General features: G+C 37.5%; 1 protein-coding gene and 1 pseudogene across 2 annotated transcripts; both read right to left on the bottom strand.

Moving 5' to 3' along the window:
- Positions 1-682: 682 nt before the first annotated feature.
- Positions 683-3,372, bottom strand: LOC137025291 (uncharacterized; annotated as a pseudogene).
- A 3,880-nt stretch (positions 3,373-7,252) lies between these two features.
- Positions 7,253-20,567, bottom strand: LOC137025024 (gastrula zinc finger protein XlCGF57.1-like). 2 transcript variants are annotated; one of them, XM_067393036.1, is made up of 3 exons: positions 20,518-20,567; positions 19,064-19,209; positions 7,253-8,975 (listed from the first exon to the last, which is right to left on the bottom strand). In XM_067393036.1, exons 2-3 carry the CDS (start codon positions 19,146-19,148, stop codon positions 7,834-7,836), a joined length of 1,227 nt encoding a protein of 408 aa, XP_067249137.1. In that variant the 5' UTR covers positions 19,149-19,209; positions 20,518-20,567; the 3' UTR covers positions 7,253-7,833. The 2 variants fall into 2 exon arrangements, with proteins under 2 accessions (XP_067249137.1, XP_067249138.1); XM_067393037.1 differs by lacking the exon at positions 20,518-20,567 and having other exon boundaries at positions 7,253-8,973; positions 19,064-19,081.
- Positions 20,568-21,036: the final 469 nt, after the last annotated feature.

The following is a 21,036-nucleotide window of genomic DNA, read 5'->3' as shown; positions in this document are numbered from 1 at the left end:
TACAAGTTACAAGTCACCAATTTAAATATGACTTGAGTAAAAGTCTTAAAGTATCCCATTTTAAAAGTACTTAAGTATTTTACTCGTACTGAATGTTGGCTCAAAGATGCACTAGTCCTCAACACAAAGAGATATTGTAGGTCAGTGAAAAACAAGAAAGTTTATTTATGAGGTTTTACTTCCTAATATAGAAAAGAAATCAAACACCTCAATATTTCGACATGGCAGAACAAAAACACAGATTAAACAAGTCTGTCCAAGTCAAACTCAAGTGCTCAAAAAAGGCATAAGTAAAACATTTTCAAAAAAGGTCTCTTAAGTAAAATGGACAAAAAAAAAAATAATCAAATCAGGGCTGACTTTGATATGATGTACCTCTCAGTCTCAGAGAGGGGCAATATTTTTATTCAACTTTAACAAAAGCTGGTTCTCAAAGTTCTTGGAATTTATTTTAGCTCTTTTTGGACTGAAAATGAGGCCAGCAGTGCTAAAGAGTCGCTCGCAAGCAGCAGATGCAGGTAGGGGAGTGTTGAGCCTTAATGACAACTTTAATAGAGGTGGGAAGGTTTTCAGGACACCCATGTCATCACCAGCACACGTCAGATCAAGCACTGCTGGGCCTTGTTGTGCCTGGGATGACTTCAATGGCTTGAAGAAATCCTCTTCCTCTGAAGAAGTGGCATCACTTGTATGCTGAGGTCTCCTCCATATTTCCCTTTATGAAGTCAAGACCTACAATATAATACACATTTGGTAATGTTTCTGCAACAATTTAATTCAAAAGCATTTTTAGTGCTTTTAAAATTATAAAGCTTATATGTACTTATCCAGTTTAAAATATATCTCAGCATTCCACAGCTCAAAAAAACAAAAACAAAACATATTACTGATAAAAGTAAATAGAATATTCCCAAATGTCCCAAAAATTATATGCAATACTAGAACACCCATTATTCCATCTAAATATTTAAGTTCTAAAATCAGTTTGCAATCATTTAAAAAAAACAAAAACAAATCTGCACTAATTAGCATGTCACTGCTCTTTATTTAGTTTTATATGCTTGTTAACAAACCGAGTTTGAGGATGGCAGCATCAGTTGTCCAATAAGTCTTAAACTTTGGTAGCAGGATTGCAGCCGCAATCAGCTCAGGATCATTGAGCATGTCACCAAAGCGCTTGTTCACACCTGCAAGGATTGCATCTACTAGGCTCTTGCACAGTTTCATGGATATCTTGGCTCGTTTTAGTTTGGAAACCATGATGTTGAGTGTTGGTACAAGCCAGCCCATGTGCACATTGGTTTCTCCCTGCAAGATATTAATCGCTTTGGCAACAGGGGCCATAGCGGTGACATATTCACCAAGAAGGGCCTTTTCTGCAGGAGTGAACCTATAAAAGAAAAACCTTGTTAAAGACTATTTAAAGTAGCTGATTAATGCAAAATGTAGATGCTACTCAATCATTATAGACATGCATTATCATAGGACAGTAGGACATTTTGCAGTGGTTTGACGTGATTTGCTGCTACACCTCTTGTATCCCATTTTTGAATTAACATTAAGAAAATATCCATTATTTCATCTGACAATTCTGGATGCCTTAATGGCATACAAATATTCACTTTTGCTGGTGGAAAAAGGCAAAGTCTCTGGGAAAAAAAAAAAAAAAAAAACACCTTTAAAAGAAAAGTCATTACATTATAACATTACTCACATGGGGATTTTGAATTCCGCACAGAGATTCCGGAAAGCACCATCTCCCTTTTCCTTCATGATTTTTAGGATCCTCTCCACTGAAAGAAACAAAGAGTTCCATCGTGTGGCATTTGGACGAATTAACTGCAAACTACATTTCTCTTCCATTATCTCTGCAGCTTTGTTGGACCGGCCACTCTTGTTCCACAAGGCCCAACATTTGGAGAAGGATGATCTTGATAACCTTTTGTATGTTTCATCTGTTTGAGCAGCGTCAACATCCACGGTGGAAACCAGGTTCAAAAGATGGCAAGCACAACGCTGGTTCTTGGGCAAATGAAATTCAAGATCATCCATGGCTAGAATTTCAGTAACCTCAATATATTCAGTCTCCTCACATTTCTCCTCATCTTGAGTGTCAGATTCATCCTCATCCTCTGATGTGGTTGCTGTTGCACTTTCTGCATTGTTGCCATGCATGTTCTCACCTCCATAGACACGAAATGCTTTCAAAAAATTTGATCCATTGTCTGTTGTTATACAGACAACTTTTTCATGGATCTCAAATTCAGAGTGTATGTCATGTATCGCAGCTGCAAGTACATCAAACGTGTGAGACCCCTTTAACTGTCGACAGGCAAGAGCTGCAGAGCATCGATGTAGATTGTCTGGGTCAATCCAGTGTGCCGTCATACCTATAAAGCTGCGACGTCTTGAACTCCAGCAATCGGTGGTTGTACAGATGTATTCCACCCCTCTCATGGCTTTTGTTAAACTTTTCTTCATTTCTCCTGCAGCTTCCTCGATCTTGGCACAGATGGTTGATCGTGACCGTACAGTAGAGTTAGGCTGCAAGTCATGAATCAGGCCCTTAAATTCTTCTTTTTCAACCACGCTGAAAGGTTGGAGACCGTATACAATGAATCGCAGTACAGCTTTATCAACGGTTGCTTGAGAAATGATCTTGGTCTCTCCAATTTTGAGTTGTTTTGTTAGGGGCTCCATATTTTTGCTTACATTCTTTCTCTTCTGAGAAGTTGAGGTCAATTCTGAGTAGTTATTCAAGTGATTTGGATGTTTTCTCTGTAATAAAGTGAAAGAAAGAGGAGCAGTGTTATTTTTCAACTTAGTAAAATACATATAAATTCAATGATAAATACAAATCACAAATTCACAGCTAAATACACCTGATGCTCAATTTATAATCGGTTAGCAAACTTCCCATATAGATAATTAGATTTCAGTGACTACATTCTTTCACATGGCACTAAAATTTTTAACTACGATATAGTCATGTTGCAGTATTTTTGTTTAGCTATATTAGTAACTGTATTAACTTTTGGTATTGCTAACAAACAGCAAAGTTATGTTTACAAACATTATGCTTACAATACCATTGTAAAGTCAAACATGGTCTGTATAGATTAATTTGGCTAAATTAACATTAAATTGGCATTAAATAGGCTCTTACCTCAATGTGTTTCCTCAAATTTGACGATGAATTCTTAAAAGCACTTATTTTCGTGGTTCGTGGCAAAGTAGACACTGCATCCTGTAAGAGTCATTCTGTACACCGGCAAATGAAAACATTTCTTTCAAATAAGGCCAGGGATGGTTATCATCAGTGCTGACACTGCATGATGTGCTGGCTTCGGCTTCATCAGTGGCTGCAGCCATCGCTAATTTATGTGAAACACCTGGCGTTCAGCAGGCTGCTCATTCACGTTCACAATGGAGTAGCGCAAATAGCATCCAGTACCTTCAATAGCCTGCAGATGGCGATATCGCCTCTTACACCCAAGAAATAAGCCACGGCAGATAAAGTTGACTTGACGTGCACAAACACAATTTAGCGAGTAACGGTAAGTGTCAGTTCAAATGTAGTGGAGTAAAGAGTACAAATATTCAATCAAAAATGTAGTTGAGTAGAGAGTAAAAGTTGCTTATATTTTTGATACTCAGTACAAGTACAAAGTAGCCAAAAAAATACTTAAGTACAGTAACGAAGTACATTTACTCAAGTACTTTACACCTCTGAGGCCCATATACTGTTGAAAGTAAATTGAGAGACACTGATTATGTGATTGCCACCCCAGACCAGAAAAAATACATAAACGCGTCTGTCACATAAATATGTTGTAGAGATATTTGAAACGTGAAGATGAAACTTACTTCTCTGCTGTAAGTGTTGCCCCCTGCCGAAGATGGGTTGATAGACAAAGTTCCTGTGGAAGGCTTAAAAATTCAGTGATTCTGCAAGACTTGTCTAACACTCTTCCCTATCTTACAAACTGCCAACGTAAAGAACTTCTGCAGCTGATAGCTAAGTACCCTTCACTATTTGCTGATGCACCAGGCAGAACTTCACTGCTGACCCATGATATTGATGTGGGTAATTCTCTGCCAGTTAAACAGAATGCCTACAGAGTGAACCCAAATAAACGTGCAATAATGAAGGAGGAGGTGGAGTACGTGATATTGCCGAGCCCAGTCAAAGCCCATGGAGTTCACCCTGTTTACTGGTGCCCAAGCCAGACATCTTTTCGTTTCTGTACAGACTACCGTAAGGTGAATAAAATCACCAAACGAAATTAGACCTCTTTAAAGGCTATTGGCAAGTCCCTCTCACTCCACAGGCCTCTGAAATTGCTGCATTTGTGACACCAGATCATTTCATGCAGTACAAGGTTTTAGCTTTTGGGATGCGAAATGCCCCCGCTACGTTTCAGTGCCTGATGCAGAGGGTCCTAGTAGGTGTCACAGACTGTGAGGTCTATATCGACAATATTGTTGTCTATACAAAAACATGGGAAGAGCATGTTAAAACACTTGTATACAGTAAGTTGGCTGCAGCGTCACTAACTTTAAATGCTGCCTAATGTGAATTCGGAAAAGCAGTAGTCACTTATTTGGGGAAACAAGTGGGTCAGGGATGCGTAAGACCTGTTGTTGCCAAAGTGGAGGCTATCTTACAGTTCCCTACCCCCAGCAATAAGCGTGAGTTGTGCTGATTTCTCGGTATAGCCGGCTACTACCGGGGGTTCTGCAGAAACTTCTCTGCAGTCGTTTCCACACTCACTGATCTCTTAAGCAGTAACCGAAAGTTCATCTGGGATCGTGAATGTTCCCTAGCTTTTAATGCAGTGAAAGACCTGTTGTGTATTGCAACAGTGCTCTCGGCCCCTAACTTTGAAAAGTCATTCAAATTGCAAGTGGATGCCAGTGCCACAGGGGCAGGTGCAGTGTTGTTACACGAAGATGAACAGGGTATTGACCATCCAGTCTCCTATTTTTCTAAGTTTACATTATATCAGAAGCAATATAGTACCATTGAGAAAGAGGCTCTTGCTCTCTTGCGCTTCAACACTTTGATGTTTACGTAGGATGTAGCGCCACTCCTCTTCTTGTGTATACTGATCACAACCCCTTAACCTTTCTTGCCCAGATGTCTAATACAAATCAACACTTGATGCGATGGGCGTTAATTGTTCAAGAATATAACCTTGACATTCGTCATATGAAAGGTTCTGAAAATGTGATTGTCGATGCACTGTCCAGGGCAGATAGTACTGAAATTTAAGTGTTATGAGTTTTTTTCCCCCTTTTGCATTGAGTGAAATGCAAAGTCAAGGGGAAATAAAAAAAATAAAAATAAAAACTTGGTGGAGGTGTTACGTACAAAGGGACATAAGCTACTATTTTGTACGATGTAACTTGCCATTGTGTTTCCTGTGTATATGTGTATACTGTGTTCCTGTCTCTCTTGCTCCTCCTGTTCTCTCTGCTTGACAGGCTAATGAGTGCCACCTGACTCCTTTTTGAGATCGTTAACTGGAGTATAAAGGAACCTGCAGAGTGGCAGTCCAGTGAGAGAGGCTGAGGTGTTCCATCCTTGCAACTGCCATCTTCCAGTCCCAGTGCTCTTGATCAACTGTTGTGTACTTAAAGTGTTTGTTGATTGCTTTACCGGTAATGTCAGGATAAAGTTGTTAAGAGTTTTCTTAATGTTTTACCTCTGATTTGATGAATTGGGATGTAATTGGCATCCCCTAAAACAGTGGTTCTCAACTCCAGTCCTCGGGACCCACTGCTCTGCACATTTTGTATGTCTCTCTTATCTGACACACTCAGTTCAGTTCATGCAGACTCTCCTAATGAGCTGATGATCTAAATCAGGGGTTTTAAATAAGGGATACATACAAAATGTGCAGAGCAGTGGGTCCCGAGGACTGGAGTTGAGAAACAATGCCCTAAAATACTTTGCACTGGAAAGACATTATACCCTTCAACTAGTACACTGCGGATCTGCATAACAGGAACCTTCCATTTTCTGGCATCTTCACCGGATTGGTGGACCATTTTTGCAAAACAATGTATAACATAAAACTACCATTTGATAAGTTGAGAGCATGAGCGTTGAAATGATGAGATCACTGCATTTATGTGATCAACAGACTGTCATTGACTACAATGCTCATCAATGCAACCTTTCATGCGATGGGAACAGATCTACATATAATGCAATAATTAACACTTTTTCATGGCTCGTTAAAGGGTTAGTTCACCCAAAAATAAAAATAATAATTACCACCTACCTTCATGTCATTCCATACCTGTAAGACCTTTGTTCATCTTCGAAACACAAATTAAGATATTTTTGATTAAATTCAATGGCTCAGTGAGGCCTGTATAGACAGCAATGCTTTTGAAAATCTCAAGATCCATAAAGTTACTAAAAACATATTTAAAGCAGTTCATGTGAGTTCAGTGGTTCTACCTTAATAATATAAAGCGATGAGAATACTTGTGCGCTAAAATGACTTTTCAACAATATTGTGATTGCCGATTTCAAAACACTGCTTCAGTGCTTTACGAATCAGTGATTTCAGATCTCCTATTAAACTCTAAATTGCTGAAAACGTGACTTTGGAGCTTTACGAATTGAATCAATAATTCGGAGCACCAAAGCAGTGTTTTGAAATCGGCCCATCACTATATTGTTGAAAAGTCATTATTTTGGGGGTTTTTTTGGTTGCAAAAAGTATTCTTATTGCTTTATAATATTAAAGTACCACATGAATCAGGGTCTAAATGAAGTTCCAGGTCTGAAAGTACCTGCTCGCTAGGTAGCACTTTTTCAAACTTTCGGTGGTGGGACTTGGGCGCTGAACATTTTGATTGGTTGACTCCACACAGCATTTTATTTCAACCATCATTTTTTTTTTATGTCTGTTGCTGTGTGTGCAATAAGAGTTGTTTGCTTTTCGAATCAACGACAGAGTTTAAAAAATACGACTGATGGACTGACAATGAGGTTCAGGCTTTATTAAGCTTATATGCGGAGGAAGAAAGCCAGTGAGAACTGGAAAGTCATGCACAGTCCAATGTCACCGGACTATTGTCACTGTACTTTAGACTGCTATGTAATAACCCTCGCAGCTAACAATAGGTCTGGGGGGGGGGGAAGTTCCTGGGACAAATTGTTCCAGGTAATCTCGGTGGAAACGCGGCTTATATGAGCATGAAACACTGACAACTTTATGTGTCACATGAAGAAGACTTTATTAAATAGACTAAGCACCTAAACTACCTTAACATACATGCATACAGTTTACCAAGAGAAAGAGATGAGAAGCAGAATACAGGAAAGCAAGCACAGCATAGTTTGAATTCCAGCAGATCTACAGCCTTGAGCAAACCATCAGTTTAGCTCTAACAAACCCTTCTTTAAAAGGGAAGTAAGGATACTAAATGTCTTAAATAATAAGACAAAGTTTAATACTTCCAAATTTGTGGAGGCAGCCATTGATCTTTGCAGATGTTGAGAGTGATCCAGTTGGATTCAGAGGATCATTGGTGAATGGAAAGACAAGGCCAAAGCCTGGCACCAGCTTGGAGGTATTCAGAAGTCTTCTAGCTCAGCGTCATCTTCATATCAGCATTTTTCTATAAAAGAGACCCGTGATCTTGAAGTGTGAAGATGCCACACCCTCTTGAAGGTGACTGAGCCAATAAGAAATTGTTCCTTTAGAGGGAACTTTTTTTACTTTTTATTACACTTTTTACAAAACGAAATGTCTTTATCCATGCAAGTGATTTCTGAAACCTCTTACTATATACAGATCACTACAATTGCTTTCAGGAATGAGTTTGCAAATGACATTTCATGTCTTTGTGATATTTGAAACTCATCTTACACTGAGGACATGTGTAAGGCCTCTCTCCTGTGTGAAGCCTCATGTGAATGTTAAGGTTTCCTTTATGTATGAAACTCTTTCCACACTGAAGGCAGGTGAAAGGCTTCTCTCCAGTGTGAACTCTCACGTGAACCTCAAGGACTGATTTGGTTAAGCAACTCTTTCCACAGTGATGGCACACATAAGGCTTCTCTTTAGTGTGAGTTATTAAATGCTTCTCAAGGCGATCACTGTCTGTGAAATTCCTTCCACACTGATGGCATGTAAAACCGTTTACTCTCAAGTGAGTCTTCATGTGCTGATTAAGGTATACTTTACGACTGAAACTCTTTCCACACTGAGCACATATGAATGGTTTCTCTCCAGTGTGAACTCTCATGTGAGACTTAAGATAATCTTTTTGTGAGTAGCTCTTCTCACACACTTTACAGGTGAAAGGTCTCTCTCCAGTGTGAGTTCTCATGTGGTAATCAAAGTTTCCTTTATGTGCAAAACTCTGTCCACACTGTTGGCAGGTGAAAGGCTTCTCCCCGGTGTGAGTTCTCAGGTGTACAGTAAGCTGTTGTTTTTGAGTAAAACTGTGTCCACACTGTTGGCAGGTGTAAGGTTTCACTCCGGTGTGAATTCTAATGTGGGAATTAAAGTTTTCTTTACGTGCAAAACTCTGTCCACAATGTTGGCAGGTATAAGGCTTCTCTCCACTGTGAATTCTCATGTGTACAGTAAGGTTTTGTTTTTGAGCAAAACCCTGTCCACACTGAGGGCAGATGAAAGGCTTCTCTCCGGTGTGAATTCTTAAGTGGGACTTAAAGTTTTCTTTCTGTGTAAAACTCTGTCCACAATGTTGGCAGGTGTAAGGCTTCTCTCCAGTGTGAGTTCTCATGTGTATAGTAAGGTGTGGTTTTTGATTAAAACTCTTTCCACACTGGTTGCATACATGTGTCTTAGCTTCTCTTTTTATTAATGTAGTCTTTTCAGTCTGTGTGGATTTTTCTCCAGTCATGAAATCATGATCTTCATCACACTGATCTTTCTCTTCTACTTTATTCAATTCTTGACTTTCTTCTTTCAGTACCATCATCTCTAAAGAAAATAGGAAAAAAACAAGTAAATGCAAATTAACACCAGTTTATTGGCACAAAAGAACATACATCAAAATAGGAGAGATATATGATGCAATATAATCACCACTTCAAGGTCCAGAAAGGTACTAATGACATTGTTAAAAGTCGACGTAACTGCAGTGATTCACCTTAATGTTATGAAGCAACAAAAATACTAATTTGTGCTCTGAAGATTAAAAAAGGTCTTACAGGTGTGGAACAACATGAGGGTGAGTAATTGTCATTTCTTGTCATAGAGACATAAGTAATATATCAATTGAAACTATTGTAGCGTATGCACACGTATCAGGATAATCAATAAACTTTGGAGTTTTCAGAATGCTTTTAACCTGATGAACTTTGTTTCTAAATCACTAAATCGGCGCCGGACGGCTGTGACTTTCGGCAGGTTTGTGGGCCTGCGAGGATAAACAGAAAGTCACGACTTCCTCACTTTGGTGACTTCAAAAGGAGCACCCCCCCCAGAGACTGACCAGATCCACATTCCAACACCCCACACACACAGGGACACACAAAGACACACACACAGACACATATAGAAACACACAATCATACATTTTTGATTGTAAAATACAACTACGCTGAAATATATGTATTTTATGTATGTATTTCATCATGTATTTTAGGGCCTATGCATGTTTCCCAGTGTTTAAATGAGTGTATTTGTGCTAGTGTGTATTTTAACGATATAATTTTGTCTGTAAACCATAACTTGGTTTCTATGCCTTTCTGACCTATCGAGTTTGATCTCGTTTCAAAGCTCCGGACTCTAGCTATTCATTGAGACATGTCACCAAACGGACAAATGCATTTTTCTATGTGTTTAATGATCCTGTGAAGAACACACTCCATCTCGAAATCCGATCTGATGGGCATTAAGTATGCAAATTCAGCTAGGATTCCAAACGAAGGAACTTTGCCCGCCAAATAGTGCTGCGCATCTATTGGTCGCTACAATTCAGGAGGTGTGTTAGCTTGAGTTACCATAAAAACAACAACACACACCTTCTCCTTTCTTCTTCGCTGCTCCTCTTCTTCTCCTTTGTCTCCCGACTGACTCACGAGCACCTCGTGCACGGACGCCTCAGGTGACCGCGCTTCCCAACCACGCGCGCAGCTCGGGAGGACCTCTTCCTTAGACTCTCTCTCTCTTCGGCTAAGTTACTTAAGCTTAAACCTCTTTTGAAAACCCCGCCGGAGAAACCCTCTCTGAAAGGACCAACCCAGCCAGGCGCATTGAAACTGCTACACACGGACTTGAACCAATAAGCAAGTATTATCATTTACCTTAAATTTGTCTAAACTGATTTCAGTGCTGGCTGTCTCAAAAAGGTTTAACTGTGTAATTTGCCATTCTTTGATCATCTTTCTTTCCCTGTCTTTTCTTCATTTTCATTCTCGTGTATATATATGTGTATTCTTGTATATATATTTAGATGTATAACCTCTGTATTCGTAGTTTGCATATATTAAAACGTTATTCACGCTCGATTGTTCTGTTTGTTCTTTCAGCTGAAAACCAAGTCATTTTAACGCTTTTCGATCGCTTTATGCTTTGAAGTTATTTTCACGGCCAGAGAATAACTCTGTTTATAATATTCTGAGGGACTTAGTTTGCTGGACAAACGAACAGTTTCTCTAAATAATTATTAAACCAGAACTATATGTAATTGATTACAATTCGTTGTAATTGATTCACAATATAAGTTTCATATATCGAATTGGGTCGATATATGAATCATAATTTATTCATAACCTTATGAATTATTATATTTCATCCATAAATTGATTAATAACCGCTACATTTCGTTACACTATAGAATGTCTTCTTTTATTTGTGTACACTCAGAGTAAAAACACAATGTTGTGCTTTTTGTAAAATAAAGAAAACTAACATGATGTGTTAGTTGTCTCTCCTCTCCCTCTGAACGAAGTCCAATCTGATAGTTCTCAGAAAATGAACTGTAACTTATGAATACTAATGACAAAAAAAATGACACGTATGTCTAAAGAAACGTTGAAATGTCAGGTTTTAAATCGTGCAAGTCAAATCAAAAACAAACATTCTGCGTTTATGTAATTTGTATGTAAATAGAGCAATGTCAGAAGTCCATGATTCAGCTCATTATCCGCTAATGCGGCCGCGCCCACGGAGCCAGCACTATTCAGAGGCAAATTCAGAGGCAATACATGCATTCATCTTCATTTATTGTCTTGAAAAGTGCTTATTTGGATGGTAAAGCCATGGTTAGTAATCTCTAGAAGACATGCCGTTAGTTCCTAGTTCCTTTTCTTCTTTATATGAATTTGTGGCCTAAAGGTGTACAGAGCGCCCTCCGGCTGCAAGTATGAATTAAAAACACCATTCTTAAAATGTCCTCTTCTTCATTAGAATAATTTGTGGACTTAAGCCGCGTTTCCACCGAAATTACCCGGAACAATTGTACCAGGAACTTTTCTCCCAGGAACTTTTTGTCCCCCCCAGACCTGTTTGCCTTCTGCATTTTCCACGCGGTCTAAAGTACCGTGAAGATTAGGCTAATGTGTCTGGTGACGTAGTACTGCGCACAACTGTTTCTTCCTGTCAGTGACGGACCGTTATCATTCTTGTGCAACAGAAAAAGCAGTAAGGAGGAGAATCAAGGAATGCTGCTTTGCTCATGGTGTATCAGATTGAGTACAGAACGGCTATAAGAAATGCTAGATCTACTTATTTTTCAAATCTCTTAATAGAAAACAAATATAATCCTAGGTATTTATTTGACACAGTGGCTAAATTAACTAGAAACAGAGATTCAACTGCTGACGTTTCCATAGAGCACAGCAGTAATGATTTTATGAACTTCTTTACTTGGAAGATTGATAATATTAGAGAGAAAATTATAAACATGCAACCGTCTACAGTTTCGCTTCAGACAGTGCACTGTAGTGTCCCTGAGGTAAAACTAGAATCATTTGCCGCTATAGGAGAGGAAGAATTATCTAAACTTATCAAATCATCAAAATCAACGACATGTATGTTAGACCCAATGCCGACTAAACTACTGAAAGAAATGCTTCCAGAGGTTGTAGGTCCACTTCTTGATATAATTAATTAATCTTTAACACTAATTAATCTTTAACACTAACGTGCCAAAAAACCTTTTAAGCAGGCTATTATTAAACCTCTTATTAAAAAAACTCAACTAGATCCGAGAGATTTAGTAAATTACAGGCCAATCTCGAATCTACCTTTTCTGTCAAAGATACTAGAAAAGGCAGTTTCAACACAACTGTGCTCCTTTTTAGAAATAAATGGAATCTGTGAGGATTTAGACCATACCATAGTACTGAGACTGCTCTCGTTAGAGTTACAAACGATCTACTCCTATCATCCGATCGTGGCTGTATTTCTCTATTAGTGTTATTAGATCTCAGTGCTGCTTTTGACACTATCGATCATAACAATCTTTTAAAAAGACTTGAAAACTATATTGGCATTAGTGGAATTGCTTTGGCATGGTTCAAATCGTACTTATCTGACCGTTATCAGTCTGTAGTAGTTAATGAAGAGATGTCGTATCAATCACAGGTTAAATATGGAGTACCACAAGGCTCAGTACTAGGACCGTTGCTTTTCACTCTGTACATGCTGCCCTTAGGAGAGATAATTAGGAAGCATGGTGTTAGTTTTCACTGCTACGCTGACGATACTCAGCTCTATATTTCCTCGCGCCCTGACGAAACCTACAAATTTACAACACTAACAGAATGCATAGCTGACATTAAAAACTGGATGACAAGAAATTTCTTATTAAATTCAGAAAAAAACGATATCCTAATCTTTGGACCTCACGAAAAAACCTTGAATACTCTCTAACACTTGACGGGTGCTCCATTAAACCTTCGTCCTCAGTTAGGAACCTGGGTGTGCTCTTTGATACCAATCTTTCATTTGAAAGTCATGTTTCTAGTATCTGTAAAACCGCCTTCTTCCATCTAAAAAATATATCTAAATTACGACATATGCTCTCAATGACAAATGCGGAACAGTTGGTTCATGCATTCATGACCTCAAGAATAGATTATTGTAACGCTCTACTGGGTGGTTGTTCTGCTCGGCTTTTAAACAGACAACAGTTGGTCCAAAATGCGGCAGCTAGAGTTCTTACTAGAACCAGAAAGTATGACCATATTAGCCCAGTTCTGTCAACATTACATTGGCTCCCTATTAAACATCGTATAGATATTAAAATCTTGCTACTTACTTATAAAGCTCTAAATGGTTTAGCTCCCCAGTACCTAAGTGAGCTCTTAATGCATTATAGTCCTTCACGTTTATTGCGATCTCAGAATTCAGGCCAGTTGATAATACCCAGAATATCAAAATCAACTGAAGGCGGCAGATCCTTTTCCTATTTAGCACCTAAACTCTGGAACAATCTTCCTAGCATTGTTCGGGAAGCAGACACACTCTGTCAGTTTAAATCTAGACTAAAAACACATCTCTTTGCTCTTGCATACACATAACACATTATCAATACATTAACATTTTTCAAATCCGTTAAAGGATTGTTACGCTGCAATAATTAGGTCGGCCGGAACCGAGAACATTTCCTATAACACTAGATATACCTGTACATCAGAATAAGAATGGCATCTACGCTGATATCTGTCTCTCTGCTTATCCTGAGGTTTGCCGGGTGCTGGATCCAGGCCTGACTACAACGTAGCCCAGGAGACAATGGGCCTACAGATCCAGTTCTGGCTGCATCTATAATTCAGATTTTTAATCCCCATATCCGCTTACTTATATTTATATATAATCTATTTTTAATCTCTATAATAAAAATGTATAATTCAGATTTTGATCTCCATATCCATTTACATATATATATCTTCCAAGGGTTTTTTTCCCTCCTAGGACTTTTTTCCCAGTGCTAGCACGCTGGGTTTTTCTCCTAGGGGTTTTTTTCCACCCCTGGAAGTCAGCCAACATTGGCTTAATGTAGCACCATCTTGTATATGTTACATATTACCACGCTTGTTTGTACAGCTTATTTTTAACCACTTCCCTTTTTTCTCTGCTTCTAATATGTAAAGCTGCTTTGAAATTTTACCAATTGTAAAAGCGCTATATAAATAAATTTGACATGACTTGACTATTGGTTTACTAAAGAAATAATGAACCAAACGGCAGAAAACAGACAAGCACTGAAAGTAAAGCATATACAGAAAGCTCGTAATAAAATGAGGCAATTGCCGACATCGACCGTGAGATGGCTGGGACGAACGCTCGCCATCGGGCAGAAAGAACAAGATTGGTAAGAAAACAATCAATCAAAATTATCCAGAGTTGTGAAGAATGTTATTATGGAATTTACTGCTGCGTGGAGTTGACCAATCAAATGCGGCGTGAATCCGACCAATCAGCATGCTCAGCGCCTAGTCCCACCCCAGAATGTTCCTGAACTTTGAAAAAGTACCACCTCGCCATCAGGGACTTTTCTGAGGGGGAAATTTTACCCGGAACTTTTTTTAGTTCCTGGTTCCTGCGGTGGAAACACACCGAGTACCAGCCCAAAGTCCCTAGTTCCTGGGTAAAGTTCCTGCGGTGGAAATGGGGCTTAAATGTGTACAGAGAGCGCCCTTCGGCTGCAAAAAACAGTATCCAGCACTCATAGTGATGACAATAAATATTACTTCTAAGTATAGAAATTTGAAATAAATATATAAGAATCCATCAATAAAATTCTCAAATTAATTCAAATAAAATTTCTCCAAATGTGCATGCTTTTAAGCTAAAAGCCCATATGAAATGCCACAGAGGTAACATAATTGTTCAGACACTTTGCATCACAGAAAAACATTATATTTTAAAGAATAGAATACCATTATTTTAAATTGTAATAATATTTCAGTATTGCTGTTTATGATGAGCTGAGACATTATTACAGAGGGGTTTTTTTTCACAGCCTACCTGACTGAAAGGCCTCATTAATATGCAAGTCATTTCAGGTCATTATTATGTGATTTTTTTTGTCTTCTCAGGTGTAAATGGCCCATTATTTATGCAGATTCACGCCTCCTCGCATACTGTGTTTCTTGACAAAAAGTGTCTTACAAAATTTAAATCTCTCTACTTTTTCATATAAAACAATAGTCAGCATAAGTTTTACATAATTCTTAAGCAAAAACTCTAGTCTACAACCCCCAATAACCAGAATACATCCAAAAAGCGTTAACATCAGCGACATGGTACACAATGACACAACGTACTACGCGTTATAGCGTGGGACATAGCGTTTTGTAGTATGTCGAATGCGCATACCTGTCGTGCCGGAAGCGTGCTATTTTAATTTATAAATTTTTAAATGAGGATATTTGTTTTACACAAATGAATGGATTTACTTCAGAAGGCCAAATTAAAATTCTGATAATTTACTCACCCCCATGTTATCCAAGATGTTCATGTCTTTCTTTCTTCAGTTGAAAAGAAATTAAGATTTTTGATGAAAACATTCCAGGACTATTCTCCATATAGTGGACTTTACTGGAGCCCAAACGGTTGAAGGTCAAAATTACAGTTTCAGTGCAGCTTCAAAGCATTCTACACAATCCCAGACGAGGAATAAGGGTCTTATCTAGAGAAATCATCGCTCATTTACCAAAAAAAAAGTTTACTATACGTTTTAACAATAAATGCTCATCTTGAACTAGCTCTCTTATTCTTCTTCTTCTCTATTTGAATTCCGGCAGTGTAGACACTGCTAAGTGTATTACTGCCCTCCACAGGTCAAAGTTAAACTAAACTGTCATATACAATATGCTAGTGCAAGTATATAACAATTAGTTCAAACTTCTTCAAATAGAGAAGAAGAGAAGAGCTAGTTCAAGATCATAGATGTCGCCTTGGCTACGGCAGTTCATTGGAACAAATGCGTCAATAGAGCCGCCATCTTGGAACAGGGGAGCCCCTCCTCTTTAATGTATCAATGTAGGCAAAGGTCTAACGGAAGTAAAATCACAATAAATCGTCATGAATGCGATTTTCTAGGTTTTTTTTTTTTTTTGGTTCGTTCCAATGGTCAGACATGCATTCCTCATTCGAGTCCAGAAAAAAAATTAAGGTTTTGACATTAAGATAATCTACTTTTTAAAAATATAATGTATACTGCTAGTAGGCCTAAGTTTATTAGTCACATTCTTCCACTTGAGTAAACTTCGAATGAACTATCGCAACTTACCTTAGCCTACTAAATGCAAAATTGCTACAATGGTGTGACTATACATGTTAATTTAAACATTTAAATTGTATTGGTTTATTAAATATGATACACAAAGCAATTTGCAGGTGGAAGCAAATCACAAATTTAAGAGGAACATAATGTGAAAGTTAGACAGTTTCAATCTTTTCTTTATTCCTGTCCCGCAATACTTTTGCCACATTAAATAAAAGTACTAAAGTCACATTCATACAGAACCCTCCTCCCCCCTTAAATCAGTGTAGTGTTTTCAGGGACCTGCCTTGTTTTTCAAATGCTATACAGCGCATGTCTAAACGCAATACACTTCTATACTGATTTTAATTGCACACAAAGTCAAACAAACAATACAAAGCAGCAAACAGAAAAGATCATTCCCAGGTAGAGATCGCTGCATAAATGAAGTTAAAACGCAGCACACTTTTTCCATTTAGGCAGCAAATTAACGCAATTGTGGACACCACAAGCTAGTCAGTATTACACAACAATGTTATTGTTCCGTTGGAAAGCTGAGTTGGCAGAGAAAGAGAAGCAGTTCGAGGATAGTATAGAAAAACCAAAGTTTGACTCTGAGGCTGGACTTGTGTGTTACACTGCAAAGCTAACTGGTGACATCCTTCAGGACTGTCAGCTGAGTTAACCATTCTTAAAACTAAGTCTTTAGTATCCCTGCAACAACACTACCTTACACAGTTTCGTCCTTAGACTTTTGCTCTGCAGTTGCAGAGTATGAACCTTTGCCACATGGTGTTGTCTCAACTTATGAAACAATGTAATCATAAAGACCAAATATGTCCTCAGAGACTACTTCTGCTTTCACGACTTTACACGACTGCTTTTCTGTTTAATAGAGACACTGGGCACTGACGGGCTGCTGAGTTGATGTTAGAGGTCCGTCGGATGCAGTGCTCAGCTGAGCGAATCACTTTAACAGTACCTTGACTTGGTATTACAAGGCCTCTGTTGTTTGAGGGTAAGCAGATGGTATGGAACTCGGCCACACAGTGCCAGTTGGAGAAAATATTGAATAGGAACCAGATCAACTGTCCACATTTCCAACATCTTACAATCATATTACATTGATATAAATACATTGTTCATTGTCGGTTTTCCTAACTGTCAAAAACTAATGGGTAACTAGCATGGATTAGCTGCGGTCGTTAACCAAAGACTGAAACAAACCAACGTAACCAGAAATATAATTTCGTAACATTTAATTCTCACTTGTGAAATGTAATCCCTTGCTGTCTGGTTTTTAGATTTCTTTCGTTTGAACATCCATACACAGCACAAATGCCCGGCATCGCCCATGAATTCAAAGTACAGGCGGAGATAGCAGCGTTACCTAGCTACTTCCTATGACAAGACCCCTGTTCCAAGATGGCGGCGGTTTTGACGGATCCTTAGAACCCCAAGGCGACATCTAGTGTATATATCTATGGTTCAAGATGAGCATTTATTGATAAAACATATGAAAGTTTTTTGGGGTTTTTTAGAAAATGAGCAATGGTTTCTCTAGATAAAACACTTATTCCTCGTCTGGGATTGTGTATAATGCACTGAAACTGTAATTTTAAAAACTGTAAAAAAAAAAATAAAAAAAAATAAATAAAAACTAGAAAATCGCATTCATGACGATTTATTGTGATTTTATTTCCGTTAGACCTTTGCCTACATTGATACATTAAAGAGGAGGGGCTCCCCTGTTCCAAGATGGCGGCTCTATTGACACATTCGTTCCAATGAACTGCCATAGCCAAGGCGACATCTAGTGTATATGTCTATGATCTTGAACTAGCTTTCTTCTTCTTCTCTATTTTAAGAAGTTTGAACTAATTGTTATATACTTGCACTAGCATATTGTATATGACAATTTAGTTCAAACTTTGACCTGTGGAGGGCAGTAATAGCAGTGTATACACTGCTGGAATTCAAATAGAGAAGAAGAAGAGAGCTAGTTCAAGATAAGCATTTATTGATAAAACGTATAGAAGGTTTTTTTTGTTTTGTTTTTTGAAAATGAGCGATGGTTTCGCTAGATAAGACTCTTATTCCTCGTCTGGTATCGTTTAAAGCCCTTTGAAGCTGCACTGAAACTGTAATTTTGACCTTCAAACGTTTGGGCTCCATTGAAGTCCACTATATGGAGAATAATCCTGAAATGTTTTCATCAAAAACCTTAATTTCTTTTCTACTGAAGAAAGAAAGACGAACATCTTGGATGACACGGGGTGAGTAAATTATCAGGAAATTTTAATTTGAAAATGAACTAATCCTTTAACCCCCTGTAGTCATATAGATTCATTTTTTATTTTATTTTTTTTTATGGATGGATGCATTTGTCTAAAAAATGTGGGCAGCCATTCACAAACAATTTACCTTGAAGGACTAAGGATATGTTTAAATGTATCTCCGATTGTGTTCGTCTGAAAGAAGATAGTCATATACACCTAGGATGTCTTGAGGGTGAGTAAATCATGGGATCTATTTTTGGATGAACTATCCCTTTAAAGCATCAAAGCCATCAACATGTATGCTATGCAATAATCCTATACCCAATAAGCTACTGGAAGTGGAGTTACCCATTATCTCAGAATCTCTTCTCAGTTTTGTTATCTGTTTGCTTTATTTAGGACACAGCAAGGCAGTCCAAGAAAGCTGGCAGTTATCAAACCCCTTAACACTTGAACCAAGAGAGCTGGTTTATTATGGATCAACCCCAAATCTGCCATTCATGTCAATAATATATATATATATATATATATATATAATAAAAAAAAAACGTGTCCACGTTTCAACTAACCTGTTTGTGTCTCAGTATCTTCTTGTTTCACTCTGAAAGTTTCTTCAATCTTAATGTCTTCATTCTCCTCTTTAATAAACTCCATCTTTATAATAGTGTCACGTGGATTTCAGTCACTTAACCAGGAATTTATCAGTGTGTTTGACCTGTTTAAGATGAGAATAATTAAAAGAAAGAAAAATAAATCCACACTAAATATCTGGAGGCGTCTCAATCAGCTCTAGTTCAGTAATTCAGAAAGAGAGTTTAAGGTGCAGTAGGGGATCTAGGAAATGCTAACTTTAGCCTGCTAGCATTGAAAGCATACAATCCCACAGAAGAAACATACTGAGGTAAAATTTTAAAATGTTGTTTTTTTATTTATAATATGCTATAGTTAAGTAGCATAACATGACAAGGGAGCTATTTTGTGAATCTCCTCACAATTGCAAATGTTACATTGATTTTAGTTCAATAAACAAGTAGTTACACACCCAATATCGATAGACCAATGAAAATAGCTCCAAACAAAGATCACAGCAGAACTATTGCGTATCTCAAAGCAATTCTCAGCGATGTTTTGTTACTGAATGATTCAGCTTTTCGAGTTGTAATTTTGCGGTGTAAATTATGTAATTTAATTGGTAACAGCCCTATAGTGCATATTGAATTAATTTATCAAATGTAAGAATTTGACATGAACAATGAAGCATACATTTTATAAGATTGAAAAAAGGCCTTTGTAAAGGTAAAGAACATCCTGGGGTAAATATAAAAAAATATATAGATTTAAGAATATATATGAAAAGTTCAGTGTATATCAATGCATATCAAATAGCCTTTATGACAGTGAAAATATTGTTTTATTCTTACATGTAACATAGATATGTACTATAATGTGCATTTCTATCACAGGTTTGGTCTTAAGTTTCATACAAGGTGGTATTAAAAAGGTCTTAAATTTAACTTGTTTGTATCTAGACACCCTGGTGTGATGTCTGCATGAACAGGCTATGCAATGGTACTATAAACACACTGTGACTGACAGGGAACACGTACTATCATTTCATTCAGACAGAACGCAATGATTGAAGGAACATTTTATGCTCCTACGTCTTCCACAGACAATATATATTTATAAAATACATTTAGACCATTTAACAGTGTTTGCTGTCAGGATATAAGACGATTTTCAACCAGCATAACAAAATGTTTCTGTAGAGAATCACCTATTGCACCTTTAATGGCCTGATTAGACACACAAAAAGCTTAGAACTAGCACTAAAATTACATACACTTAATATCTGTGATTTATATTTGGTATTTTAATAGATGCATTTATTAGATTACACTAGTTTAATAATTATATGTCATTACACACGTTTTACAGTATTACAATGTTACATTAAACAAATATTAAGCCATTTTACAAAATCTAAAATTCCCTGAACAGGTTGCAATGTTTAAGAACAAACCTTTCTCCAACCGAATCATAACAAATGCAGGAGCTCGACGCAGACTTATGACGTCACATCGCCAATATAAAAGTCCCGTTCAGACTCTGCTGTGTAAAATCACAAAAGTGCATAGATATTATAGGCTACAATACACGAATAATTAAATAGATGTCAGAATAATTCAGAGTTTAATTATTGGTGAAATACATACATACATGGATGTTTTCCAATGATATGCTGAAAATAGTAATAACTTATAATGAAAAAGATTTAAAAAAATTATGAAAAGGGCTACTTAATAGCATTTAAATTAAATACTGAGTAATATGACTATGGACTTAAAGATATGAGTGAATTTGACTTCATCACCCTAAAATTAAAATCAATCTTTTCTCCATAATGTTTTGCCTTCACTATTTGTTAAACAAATGAAACTATTGGCCCAGACTTTGTGAATATCATAAACAATAGACCCTTTTCACAGACTGTGATGATGTGTTTTAAAGGTCATCAGTATCATAAATACTGCAGTTTTTA

This window comes from Chanodichthys erythropterus, chromosome 8 (assembly GCF_024489055.1).
Source record: "Chanodichthys erythropterus isolate Z2021 chromosome 8, ASM2448905v1, whole genome shotgun sequence".
In the NCBI taxonomy this organism is placed as follows: domain Eukaryota; kingdom Metazoa; phylum Chordata; class Actinopteri; order Cypriniformes; family Xenocyprididae; genus Chanodichthys; species Chanodichthys erythropterus.
This window is presented reverse-complemented; position numbering and strand designations above follow the sequence as displayed.